The following is a 13,400-nucleotide window of genomic DNA, read 5'->3' on the forward strand; positions in this document are numbered from 1 at the left end:
TGCTACAATTTTTAAAGAAAGGCCATTTATTTCTATAACATGATCACGTAGCCTACTTGAATATTTCTTTACAACATGCAAAATTAAGTACCGGTACATAAATCTTTAAGTAAAATCAATCTGATTGCAACCAAAACAGGAAAAAGAAAAATATCATACTCTGAAATTAAATTATTTTTCATAGATTCTAAAAAAGTTATCAACTTATATGTGTATACTCCTATGATATCTGTTACTTGTTCTGTTATCTATTTTATTGCATGTTTCATAATGGAAAAGTATCATTAAAGAAACCAATTTTTCCTTTTACAAGTTCAGTGATTTTCTTCAGTAGGTGATTTATTACGCAGTCTGATTTTAATATATGCACGTAGAAGACTCTTTACAGTTTTTACATTGAGTGTAGTGTGTGAAGCATGAAAATTGTGTCATATTTTGCTGTGAATAATTTTGCAAACATTTTTCATCTAGATACACAAGTCTCTTACAGTGTTCAAAAATATCAGCACTTCAGAACAGACTGTTTTAACATCTGCACATCACCAGGGTTTCCCCCAAGGATTTTTAAATGATGCCTGCTTGTGCTGAATAAAGTGCTAACTTGCACCTTGCATTTCAAACTGTGTCCTGAGCAGCCATCCAGTTGGTACAACACCAGCTGAATTCCCACAGGCCACTGTTCACTCAGGCTTGACTGCAATTATCATGTCAATATTTTGTGCTCCGATATGCAGATATGCACACGTGCAAGCTGCATAATACTTTCTTCTCCATGGAATGTTGACTTATGTTCAATGTTCTGAGAATTTTTAATGAAATAGGATATTAAACTTCCATCAACTATAGACAGTCACAATTATTTGACCTTAGATGAAAAGGTTACACCCTTATACTCTATTATTCTGTCCATTTTCCTGAGTGATAATTGGGGAATCGAGTTAAAACACAAATTCTAATTTTAATTGTTTTAATAAATTCACACACATGCACACACAGAAAGAAAAAAAAAATAGTAATGGTCCTTTAAAAGGAATCAACTGTGATTTCCTTCCTAGTCCTATTGTCATTCACTTCCTGTTTTCACTGTTTATTGCTTATTTTCACAACAATAGCATGAGATGGCATGGAAAGCCACCTGCATGTGATGTATTAGTCCTTCAAAAAGATGCAAGTGAATGAGCAAGTTACATTGCTTTAATGATTTTCTTAATAAACATCAATCTAAACTATTTTACACATGCACCAGTTCAATGATTACTGAGGTGGAAAACATCAGACGTGTTCCTAACTTCCAGCAAATCTGCATATTTTGGATTCGTAAGGAATCCAACATGACCCGATGCTTCACAGCTTCTTGACAACCTGTGATCAGATATCCTAAATCCATGGTGAAATTAAAGGAAGTAACAAAATTACTCCAATTGATTCTACTATCACCACTTCATTTGTTCCCGGACTAAGGCTGATCTGCTCATTTTCTTCCAGACATTGAGACATCTTGGAGATGACAGAGCTTACATTAGTGGAGACAGAATTGCTCACTTAAATACTGTGCAAAGAATGTTGACACTGGAGTCCAGATTTCTCAGAGAGCTCTCAAATGGTGAAGAGCAGGGGGAGAGTGCTGTGCCTTGCAAGCCTCCACCTATGGTTCTAAGTGAGGAGAAGCAGGAATCCATGTAATCCATGCAATAGGAATAAGTGTATCTAGCATAATACTATCCCATTTACTTCTATTAGGTCTTATATCAGCACCACAGTCAATGATGTTAAAAGCCACTAAGGGATCTACTAATATCTCCTTTAAAAAAAAGGAGTCTGGGGGGCAAATCAGAATGAATTGTTGGAAAAAACTGTCAAGATTTCGTGTACAGTAAATAAGAAAAGGCTTACATAGGCCTTCCAATCAAAAGGTGTTATACATATCTTTTAAAATTTACAGCAATGTTCCACCATTCTATGGACCCTAACTATATTTACTAAATGCCTACATGGATTGACCTGTTAACTCAGGACTTTTTAGCACCTTTATTCTTTTTCTTTTTAAAACATTTTTCCTTTTTAATTTTATCATCAAAAATAAATGTTTCAAAAGGCAAGCGAACTAGAAATAGCATACTTTTTACATAATACAGAGATCAATAGTATTTAAAGTAGTTGGAAAGTACACTAACATGAGATATACTTTTACAATGGCTTGTTTGAAAATACCTGGAGGCTTTTACATATCCCAAAGGCTTTTCTCATTTGCACAGCAAAGATAATTTTTTGTTTGCATCTGAATATTAAATGGGGAATGTAGTTACAATCACCGGATAAGAACTGCAAAGAATGCTGGAAAATAAAATATCTTCTGTGTATTTCAGGAATTAACACTGCAGCCACAGTGAGGTACCAGTTAAATTTTAAAATTTTTAGGGCAGCTGAACTCCCATTTTGGGAGCATGAAAGCATTTTGAAATTGTAAAGTTAGAAATAAGGGGAATCCTAATATTACTAAAAAATTCTAACATGAAATGGAAACAAAAAATTGCACTTTTCCACCTAGGTCTGAGAAGTTGCTAGAATAAAGTCATCTAACAATACAAATATACAATTACTTGATTGTAGGACTAGTAATTCCTGAAGTCTCAGTTCCTACCAATTTATTTTCTCTTTATCATTCCATCTTCTTTGTATTGTGTGAAGTTGTAACTTAGCACTTTAGCACCTTTAGACTTGCATCTTTTTATCCATTATATTGTCATTACCTGCAGAAAAATTGCCTTCTTCATCCACCAATTTAAGGACTGAATCTCACTGTATAGTGCTGCCAAACTCATCACATCTTGGGTATGAGATATTTTCTTTCCTGCTAGTTCTTATGATGTGTTCCAGTAAAGGAAATAAGTAGCTGTCCTGTGACCTTAGCTAAAACTGTGATGAAAACTTGTATCTTAGTGAGCACTGAAAGTTAGTAGTTGGCATAAATATATTGGAAAATAAAGGTATGCGAACACTTGTGCTATCCATTTTGTATAGCCCCAAGGAGAAAGAACAAAAAGGTTGAACACATCTCAACCCTGAATCAAGATTTTCTCATTGTCAGATTTAACTGCTCACTGATACTTTTAGCATTTCAAACAAAAGAGGACATGTTAATATAAAATAATTCTCATGTGGGATCTGTTGCCTTATACCCATTTCTCTACGGTGTAGGATTCTCAGATGTTGCTGATTAGCTCAGTGCTTCTATTGTTTGCTTATCAGGTTTACCGAATCACCATGTTTCATAATTTCTTAAATCTGTATTTCTTTGGTAGACATGGTAATCCCATATCATTCCTCTCAAACTTCCAGCCAGCAGCAGAGCCATGTGGGATTGTAGTTCTGCAGACTCCCTGGAAATCTCACTAATGGAAAGGAAACATCTTAGAGTTGAGAGAAAATGATACTGGCATTTGAGCACAGAAAGAATTTTCTTGGTTCCTGAAGTAGAGGAAAGGAGGACAAGGAGGACAAGTTTTCTGAAAGGACAAGAGATGTGCGAAGGTAGAAGAACTAAAGGCCACAAGAAGTCAGAAGCTGTTGGAAGACTAGAGCTGTATATGATGAGAAAGTGGATTTGGAATTGGGGAGGGGGCTGTGATGCGGCACATGGGGCTGTGATGCGGCACATGGGGCTTACATTGGCAATGAGGGGGTTAAGGAGCCTGTGGACTCAATTGACCCTGCCCCTGTGTTTGGGGGGGGGAGGGGGTGGAGAGAGGAAGAATGAACTTTGAAGACTATAAATAGAATGCAAGGAGGCATTTTGTTATCCATTCACTGAGAACACCCCTTGAAGAGCCTGGTTATTTCTGAATGCTTGTACCCTGGTTTGACTGAAAAGCAGCTAGCTTTGCACAAGACTGAATCCTTAGGGGAAAATCTACATTATTAAACAGGAAAAGTAATCATTGATAAGTACAGACTCAGGTTTGCATTTTATGATTTTCTTTTATGTTTAACCAATTCTACTTCCACTTGCTATCCTTACTCACTATTTCTTACATTTCAACCTTTGATAATATACTTATGATTGTTTTCACTGTATCTCCATGTTGCAATATTATATAGGAACTGATTCTCAGTTGAATCAAACAAACTTGTGTATACACTGTCCCCTGGGGGATAGCAAACCTGGTAATATCGGTGAGTGTCTAGAAACAGGGGGTGAATACCACAGTGGGAATACGTCAGGTGTGGCTCAGAGTGCACCTATTATTAACCTGCAAGCCAAAGTAAGGGCCAGCAGAGCCCTGAGGAGATTGCTTGGGTGGCTAACTGACAGGTGACATCAGGAAACTGGCACAAGCAAGTCTCTCGGTCACTCTGCCAGAGGGGTAACAAGATAACTCAGTTCTGGGTACCCCTTTGAGAGTTTCACAACCAGGAAGGAAGACAGAGCTCTGCTACTTGCTCAGCGAGGAAAACCTGCTTCTAGGCAAGACCTTGTGGAAGTTTGCTACCTAAACAAGCCATTTGGTGGTTGGGCAACTAAGCCCAGGAAGACTATCAAAAAGAGACTAGCAATACAGAGACAAGTCCAGAGCAGGCTGCCACCAGTGAATCCGTGGATGAACCTTATTTTGAAGTTCACTGTTTTCCTGGATAGGACTCAAGTGTGCCATAGCCAGAGTGCTACGGGACCACAATACCAGATCTGTGCGGACAACACCCAACTATTAGGGACCTGCACTGGAGTGAATCATACCGACAGGCCACAAGGAGGCACTGCCCAGACAACCCAGTTACAGGAGCAAAAAGAAGAAAAAGAGATTTATAGGTAAAGTTAGGGTTATAAGCGATTGCTAGAGAGGGGCCCAAACAATGTTCTTTTAAGAAATAGAAGCAAAAGAGTGCACTTAGCATTAGAGAAGTGCATGAACAGTACTGTCACCACGCTTTGGCACACAAAACAAAATCAGAATACAAGACTCAACAGCCAAAAATGGACAGCAAACATTGCATAGACCAAAAAAAAAAAAAAAAAAAAAAAAAAAAAGAATATTCCAAATCAATAGATGCACCATAAAATAATATTATGGAATGTTTTCTGATCTACCACGCTCTTTTATCTTCTAGCACCTTATAGAATATATAAAAGGATAACACATAGGTTTTTCATGATAGTAACAAGAAAACTGAAATAATAAATAGTAATAAAATATTTAATTTATATTAGAGTAACACCCAAATGCCCCATTTAGGATTGGGGCTCCATCATGCTAGCTATGATGACAAATACATAATGACAGTCCTTGTCCTGAATCGCATACTAACAAATTTAAAATATGAGGCAACAAGTAAGTGTGAAAAAAATCCTAGGAAGAAAAGTTGGAGGAAGGGAGGACAAGAGACTATAAAAGTATCTGAACTACAGTTCAGTATCTGACTACAGTCTATACAATTTAATGGCATTTCCTAACTTTTGTGAGCTAGTCTTTGACCTAAGTAACTTCCTTTTAATGCGTTTTTTGTATGTAATACACACACACTCCTTTTATAGTTATAGGGAGAGGCACATACCCAACACCTATAGATAAGGCAACCTAACACTTCTCATTATAGTTCCCTGTTTTCACTTTCTTAGAACTTTACCAAGTTTTTCATGCAATCAACTTTCAGTTTTCTGTGTTTGCTCTCTGCCTCAGGTTGATATTTTTACATAAATAATTTTTAGCAAAAGTGAATAAAATAAAAAATTTTCATTCCGCCATTTCCAAGAATGAAGTTAGCAAGAAACAGTTTTGCCAAAGTTAAAAAAAAGTGTGACTGTTTTTTTTTTGTTTGTTTGTTTGTTTAACAGCTCTAGCACCCCTGGGATTTGGAATAAAACTTTACATTTGGTAGAGGAATTGTCCTGGGATCAGAGAAATATCTTCTGTCCTCATCAAAAGATGTCCGGATTTGGACAAGTTATTAATCACAAAAAGTCATCATCTGAACATACACAGCAGAACTTGTTCTAGAATTACTCCTAAATTTTCTGAATGTTCCACTGCAGCCACATTTCCCATGCAACATCAATTTATGTCACCTTGTGTGTATGTATTATGCTGTAGACTTTAACTATATGATCACATACTATTTTTACCACACAGTCATTTCTTCTTTCAGTGCAGAGGATGGATGGCAAATGAGACAGGGTTGTACAGTGAGTGAGCTGTTGACTGTAGAACCCAGGCCATATTCACAGCAGATGCTGATGATTGGTGATTAAGGGAGGGAACTACAGCAATCAAAAAGGGGTTTTGTGGTTAAGGTGCCAGACTGGGATGCACAAGAAGTGGGTTGTATCTTGCTATACCACAGACCTTCTACATGATGCTGGGCAACTCACTTAATGCAAAATTTTCAGAGGTGGCCACTAACTGTTTTCCTTATTTTCTGGGTGTCCAACTTGAGACACCTGGGGCAAAATTTTCATAAGTGCTGAACACTCACACCTCTACCTGAAATCAATGGAAGCTTCAGGTGATTAGAACCTCTATGAAAGTCAGGCCACAGCTATCTTAAGTTGAGCACCAACAATTAATGATCACTTCTTCTAATTTTGGCCTCAGTATGTATCTGTGTGGCTCAATTCCCCATCTGCAAAATAGGGATACCATACTTCCCTAGGTCACAGAACTAATGTGCAGATAAATTTATTAATATCTGTAAAGCAATCCTATATTATGGCGCTAAATTCATTAATATTTCTAAGAACCAGATACTATGGTGATGAATGCCATCAGTAAATAAGATATTATTTATTCAGTGCAGGGCTTGGAGATAGAAAGAAGTGTTGAACAGCTGCCTCTTTCACTTAGCACTGTCCATCCTGTCCACTGAATAATGCAGGGACCCTGTGGAAAAAAACAGTATGTGATCATTTAATTAAAGACCTCACCAAAATGCTTATGTACCAGGGAACAGAATTACAGTTGCACAGGTAACCTTAATTCTAGAATTACCTAATTACTGAGTGCTTGATTTTGCAACCTAAAATTCCATATATCATGTATGTACACAGTATATAAAAACAGTCACTGACTACCATTCAATCTAACCACCATTAGCAGCCCTTATTTTAATAAAGGAATAACACCAAATGAATCTGAGGGATGCGAGGATAGACTCCTTATACATAAGATTAGGAACATCGTTCAATGCAGAAGGAGCAGTCTGGATGAAAGCACAGAGTTTTAAAGTTTATTTAGATTTGCTTCTGAAAAAAAAAAAAAAAAAAAAAAAAGCCTATCTCAGGCTTTAGGAAGTCTTGACAAAGTTTAAAGATACCATTCTTACAAATTAAAGGATCTAGATAATTTCAGAAGTTTAAGACTGTTTTACAATGTTTTTTTAAACATGAAACCATGTGGCATCAAAATAGAAGAGATATCTAGCATATTTGATTAAAAAAAAATTATACAGAAAGTCTTCAAGCTCACCTTTCCACCACCAAGCTGACTGCTTGTGTAAGATCTGGATTTGCCACCTGGAGGCGTTTCCACAAAGACCATACAAATTCTTTATCAGCCTTAAAAACACAAAGAGAGAAATAAACAATGCAAAATATGTATGTTTAGCATACAACTTTTACAGAATAATGAACTATTAGTATTAATATTCAGAAGTTAAATTATTAAGAACTATATTTTAGAGAAAAGTCCAGTGACTTTACTGCTCAAGATGATGTATTTACCTGCTTGTTTCAACAGATGTCCAACTCAACAAAGAGAAACTAATTTAAAAGTATTAGCACAGAAATAGTAAAATATCTTTCTAAAATGCCAATAGATAAGTCTTCAATGACAGCTCTCACTCCTCCTTCAGTTCTAGGTATAAAAGAAATGCAATTCTCTCCTTCACCAGAGGAGCAAGTCTGAACTCCCAAATTCAGCTCCCCTGCTGGAAGAATGCAGTCTCTTATATCAAGGATAGAATCTTCTAATGATATCGAGAAACTTTCAGATCTTGCAGCAAAAAATAGCTTTTACTAGAAGCAGAACATTTTGACAGAGAACAAATAACACGGAGGACAAATTCCTCCTTCATGAAACAAAGATTTTAAATATAGATGCTTTAGAAGCAGCGAGATGGAGGTTCTATAAGTATTAGTAAGATAGTATTAGAACGCACTTAAGTAAGGCAGTGTTTTCAACCTTTTCCATACTAGTACTCCTTTTCCATTTTGGGATGTTCTAGCAAACTAGCAATATGGCAAAGATACTATGCTCATGACTCTTTAACCCCTTTTGGCAACCCCCAGGCTGAAAATCAAAGCCTTAAGGTAAGGAGAGGCTAAATCCAGGGTCATTCCAATGAAAACAAAATTCACAACCCGCAAGAAAAGGAATGTTGTTATCCTCCCCCATTTTAAAACTGCAGCAGGAGAGCTGAGAATAGATTTTAGGTTAAAATTAAGTTGAAAATGCACTGTTCTTGCATTTTATTCTAATACAGATATTAGTTTTCCACATTTAGAATTATGGATTTCATTCATGTGCACCAGACAGTTTTATCCTAAATTAGGTGGTTGTCACAGTTTCGGGGTAACTGCATCAATATTCCCTCTCAATGGTCTACTCTAGAAGTGCCCAATCAGTCTCAAGCCCCCAGCCATCTGTCTGACTTATGTCCCACTCCCTTCTGAGTGGGGATTTTAAGACTGCACAGACCCCTGCCATACACTGTGATATCTCCAGAAAGCTAATCTCCCTACCCAGCCTCTGTGAGTTGCTTTCTCTCCTAGGGTTATGAATAGTGTATTTCCAGCAGTCACAAGTTATCACACAGCTCTTCCTCAACAGAGTAAGTTTATTTTAAGGAGAAAAACATTACAGAGAAAACATATAAAAACAACAAAAGTTCCTACACGCTTAGTAAAAATACCAGAAATTGACCATCGTCCACATGAGAACTCTGCTAATTCAACATCCCTTCCAAACTTTCAGCAAGGATGGGGTCCCTTTAGGACCAAAAGTCCCATCCATTTGCTGAATCAAAAGGAAGACCATGAGTGTAAACTCAGCCTTTACACATCCAAAGTTCTTTCTTTATCTCTTGGTCTCTGGAAAATCCAGTATGAACCAATATATGCAAATTATCCCAGGGTGGTACCTTCTCTGGAGTTGTTTATAGTTAAGGCTAAGATTTTGTCACGGATATTTTTAGTAAAAGTCAGGGACAGGTCACAGGCAAAAAGGAAAAATTAACGGTAGTCGCCTGTGACCTGTCCCTGACTTTTACTAAAAATATCCAGGACAAAATAAGGATCGGCGGCCAGGAGCTGCGGGGTACCCCGCTGCTTGTGGGGGACCCTGCAGCTCCCCACCGTTGAAGTCACGGAGGTCGCTGGAAGTCACAGTTCCATGACTTCCGCGGCCTCCATGACTAAATTGTAGCCTTATTTATAGTCTTAGCAACCCACCTTAATCACACCCCACTGTTTTTAGTTCATGGAGCAGCTATGGAAACCCTCCTTGAGGGTGTAGAAGAGAGTCATACATAAACCATTCATAAATTTAATACAATGGTCCCAAAAGTTATTGTATGGGGTTGCAATATCCATCACAGTGTTTAACTACAGCAGTGGCAGAAACGATCACAGCACTGGTAAGGAATTTTCAACCAATACAGCTTAGATGCAACGTCTGTCTTTCAGCCATATGTTTTTTCTTCCCTCCCACCTCAGTTTTCCATTTGGGATGACTTATGCTCAAAGTATTCAAATTGACTTGCTCTAGGATCATACAAGGAGCTAGAGGTTTAGGTCAAATCAGAAGACATGACCATTCTGGGTTCCAGGCCTTTTTCTAAACTACTAGTAAAACACGCCTACCTCCTCTCCCCCAATGCACTGGGCTTCAGCAATACCAAAGGGGGGGGGGAGAAATCAAGGAACTAACAAAATACCATAGTTGCTGTAAAATGAATTACATCATTGATACCAAACTACAATTGGCAAATCACAAAAACCACTGTAACTCCACCAAAGGTACCGATTCAGGAAAAGCACTGACACACCTGCTTGACTGGAATGGGAATACTCAAAACGTAAGCCCTGATGCAGGAAAGCACTTAAGTCATGCAACAGAGACTAGTGAACCAATATTATAAGATGCTATGCTATTAAAATTTGTGTGTATTAGGTATTTCAAAATACCACATAAGTCATGACCACTTGACAGTTCCGACCACAAGTTTTTCAAATTGAAGAAAAAAAAACTAGTATAATGGATATGAGCTTAAATCAACATTTGTGCTGACAGGTAACATACCAAATTTCAGCCCATTGAAATTCGAAATATTTAAGACAATTTGTAAATTTAGGTTTATAATTCTAGAGTGAGACTAACTATACATGCATGTAGGTAACTGGAACACCCGGTCCAAAAGGGACACTGGTGCCTCCGGTCAGCACTGCTGACCAGGCTGTTAAAAGTCCGGTTGGTGGTGCAGCAGGGTTAAGGCAGACTCCCTGTCTGCTGTGGCTCCACACGGCTCCCAGAAGCAGTGGCATGTCACCCCTCTGGCTCCTATGTGTAGGGGCATCCAGGGGGCTCTGCATGCTGCTCCCACCCCAAGCACCGGCTCTGCAGTTCCCATTAGCCGGGAATTGTGGCCAATGGGAGCTGTGGGGGCAGACAGGGCTGCGCGCAGAGCTGCCTGGTCACGCCGCCGCAAAGGAACCAGAGGGGGACATGCCGCTGCTTCTGGGAGCTGCCTGAGCTAAGAGCTGCCGGAGCCTGCACCCCAACCCACTCCCACGCCCCAACCCCCTGCCCCAGCACTGAGCCCCGTCCCACCCTCTGAATCTTACAAGTCACCTTTAATTCATCAGAAGTGCTGGAATTCAGCTCCTAGTGGAGAAAGGGCTGAAACTTAAAGACAGACAAAATGAAACACATTAATGAAGTTACTAAATCCAAGCCAAAAAACGGACAATCCATACAGTTAATTTAGACTAAAAATGCCACCTATCTTGTGACACTGTCTATTGCTTTAAGATAAATTCAGTTCTTAGATTTCTAGTTGTCAAGTTTTTAGGTAAGAAAACAAGTCAGAAGTTAAATCTTTAGTAAAAGACTTTGCTCAATATTATGAAGTATCGCCTGAATTTTGTGCTCAAAAAAGTCCTCCACAGAAGTACTAGTTAGTGCAGATGATACAGTCTCATCGTATGGTGATAACACTCTTTCCATTCTACCAGTAGCTCTGGAGGATTTAAACAGAAACTACAAAACTTAGACATTTTTAAATCAGCAGGTTCAGTTAACTTGCACCCAGAGTTTTTAAAGAGCTGGCTGAGGAGATTGCTATACCATTAATGTTGATTTTAAATAAGTCTTGGAGCACAGGGAAGTTCCTGAAGATTGGAAAAAAACTAATATTGTGCCCATTTTTAAAATGGATAAACAGGAAGACCTGAGTAATTATAACCCTGTCAGCATTACAATGATTCCGAGCGGGGAAGATAATGAAGTGGCTGATACAGGACTTGATTAATAAAGAATTAAAGGAGGGTAATGTAATTAATGCAAATCAACACGAGTGTATGGAAAATAGATCCTGTCAAACTAACTTGATATCTTTTTTTGATGAGATTACAAGTTTGGCTGATAAAGGTAATAATGTTGACGTAACTCTTTTAGACTTCTGTAAAGCATTTGACTTGGCACTGCACAGTATTTTGATTAAAAAACTAGGACGATATAAAATTAACATGGCATACATGAAATAGATTAAATTCTGGCTATTTGATATGTCTAAAATGTAATTGTAAATGGAGAATAGTCATTGAGAAGGTGTATTTCCAGTGGAGTCCTGCAGCGATCAGTTCTTGGCCCTATGCTATTTAACATTTTTATCAATGACCTAGAAGAAAAATCATCATGGATACAGTTTGCAGACGACACAAACACTGAGGGAGTAAATAAGGAAAAAGAAAGATCACTGATTCAGAGTGATCTGAATTGCTTGGTAAACTGGGTGCAAGCAAACAATACGCATTTTAATATGGCTAAAAGTAAATGTATACATCTAGGAACAAAGAACGTAGGCCATACTTAAAGGATGGGTGACTCTATCAAGGACTCTAAAAAAAGATTTCAGGATTGTGGTAGGTAATCATTTGAACATGAGCTCCCAATGTGACCTGTGGCCAAAGGTGCTAATGTGATCGTGGAATACATAAGGAAATCTCAAGTAGGAGTGGAGAGGTTATTTTACTTCTGTATTTGGTACTGGTAAAACAGTGCTGGAATACTGTGTCCAGTTCTGGTGCTCACAATACAAGAAGGATGTTGATTATTTGGAGGGGGTTCACAGAAAAGCCAAGAAAATGATTAGAGGATTAGAAAACATACTTATAGTGATTGACTCAAAGAGCACAATCTATTTAGCTTGACAAAGAGAAGGCTAAGGGGTGACTTGATTATAGACTATAAGTGTCTACATGAGGAACAAATATTTAATAATGGACTCTTCAGTCTAGCAGAGAAAGGTATAACGTGATCCAGTGCCTGGATGTTGAAGCTAAACAGACTGGAAATAAGGTGTCATTTTTTAACCACAAGAATAATTAACCATTGGTACAATTTACCCAGAGTTGGGGTGGATTCTCCATCGCTAACCATTTTTAAATGAAGATTGGGTGTTTTTCTAAAAGATATGTTCTAGGACTTATTTTGAGGAAATTCTATGGCATGTGTTATATAGGAGGTCAGACTAGATGATCACAATAATCCCCTTCTGACCTTGGAATCTATAAATCCATATCTGCCCGAGTTTGCAAAGAGCCTGAAACAAGAGCTCTGAGATGTATAAACTGCCCAATTCATTTCAATGGGTGTTGGTTCAAATGCCTATGATGATCATTTAAAATGACAACATTAACTATTTCACTCCATATCAAAGTATAGAACAAAGAAGAAAAACTATCATATTATGAAAGTCTATACAATCTATTGTGAGTGAAAGCTCATTTTGGCACCACAAGTGGGTTGGGTTTAGGAGATTACCATCACATTTTTCCTCAATCAAAAAGCCAAATCCATTGAGATGAGCACAACCCAGAGAGCATACGTGAACATATTTTGAACATCTGCACAATTCTGAGAGCAGCAGCTGATTTTGGCATCTCAAGTGGGCAATTTATTTTGTGGGCAGAGCGTGGAAGAGTGCCACTATATTTTCTTTTTCAATTTGACCCCTGGTGGTCTGATTTCCAGAGTGAGTCAGCAAAACAGATCTATACCTCCACATGGGACCCTAAAGCCTAATATACTATCCCACACAAAGGGCTATAACTATTACCATTATATATAATAATGGTTAGTGATTTTACTTAATTACATCTTATTTTCTTCAAATGGCAACCTCTATACTAG

At 38.0% G+C, this 13,400-nt stretch overlaps 1 protein-coding gene across 8 annotated transcripts in view; it reads right to left on the reverse strand.

Annotated features, from left to right (window-relative positions):
• Positions 1 to 13,400, reverse strand: part of CNTLN (centlein) — a 275,372-nt gene that overhangs the window by 240,510 nt on the left and 21,462 nt on the right. For all 8 annotated transcript variants that reach the window (XR_010588654.1, XM_065549483.1, XM_065549484.1 and 5 more), the window contains exon 2: positions 7,458 to 7,546. Coding sequence is in view for 5 of the 8 variants with exons in the window: in XM_042850538.2 (XP_042706472.2) it covers positions 7,458 to 7,546 (89 nt within the window). In the remaining 3 variants the exon portion in view is untranslated. The remainder of the gene's footprint in view (positions 1 to 7,457; positions 7,547 to 13,400) is intronic.

This window comes from Chrysemys picta, chromosome 6 (genome assembly GCF_011386835.1).
Source record: "Chrysemys picta bellii isolate R12L10 chromosome 6, ASM1138683v2, whole genome shotgun sequence".
NCBI lineage: Eukaryota > Metazoa > Chordata > Testudines > Emydidae > Chrysemys > Chrysemys picta.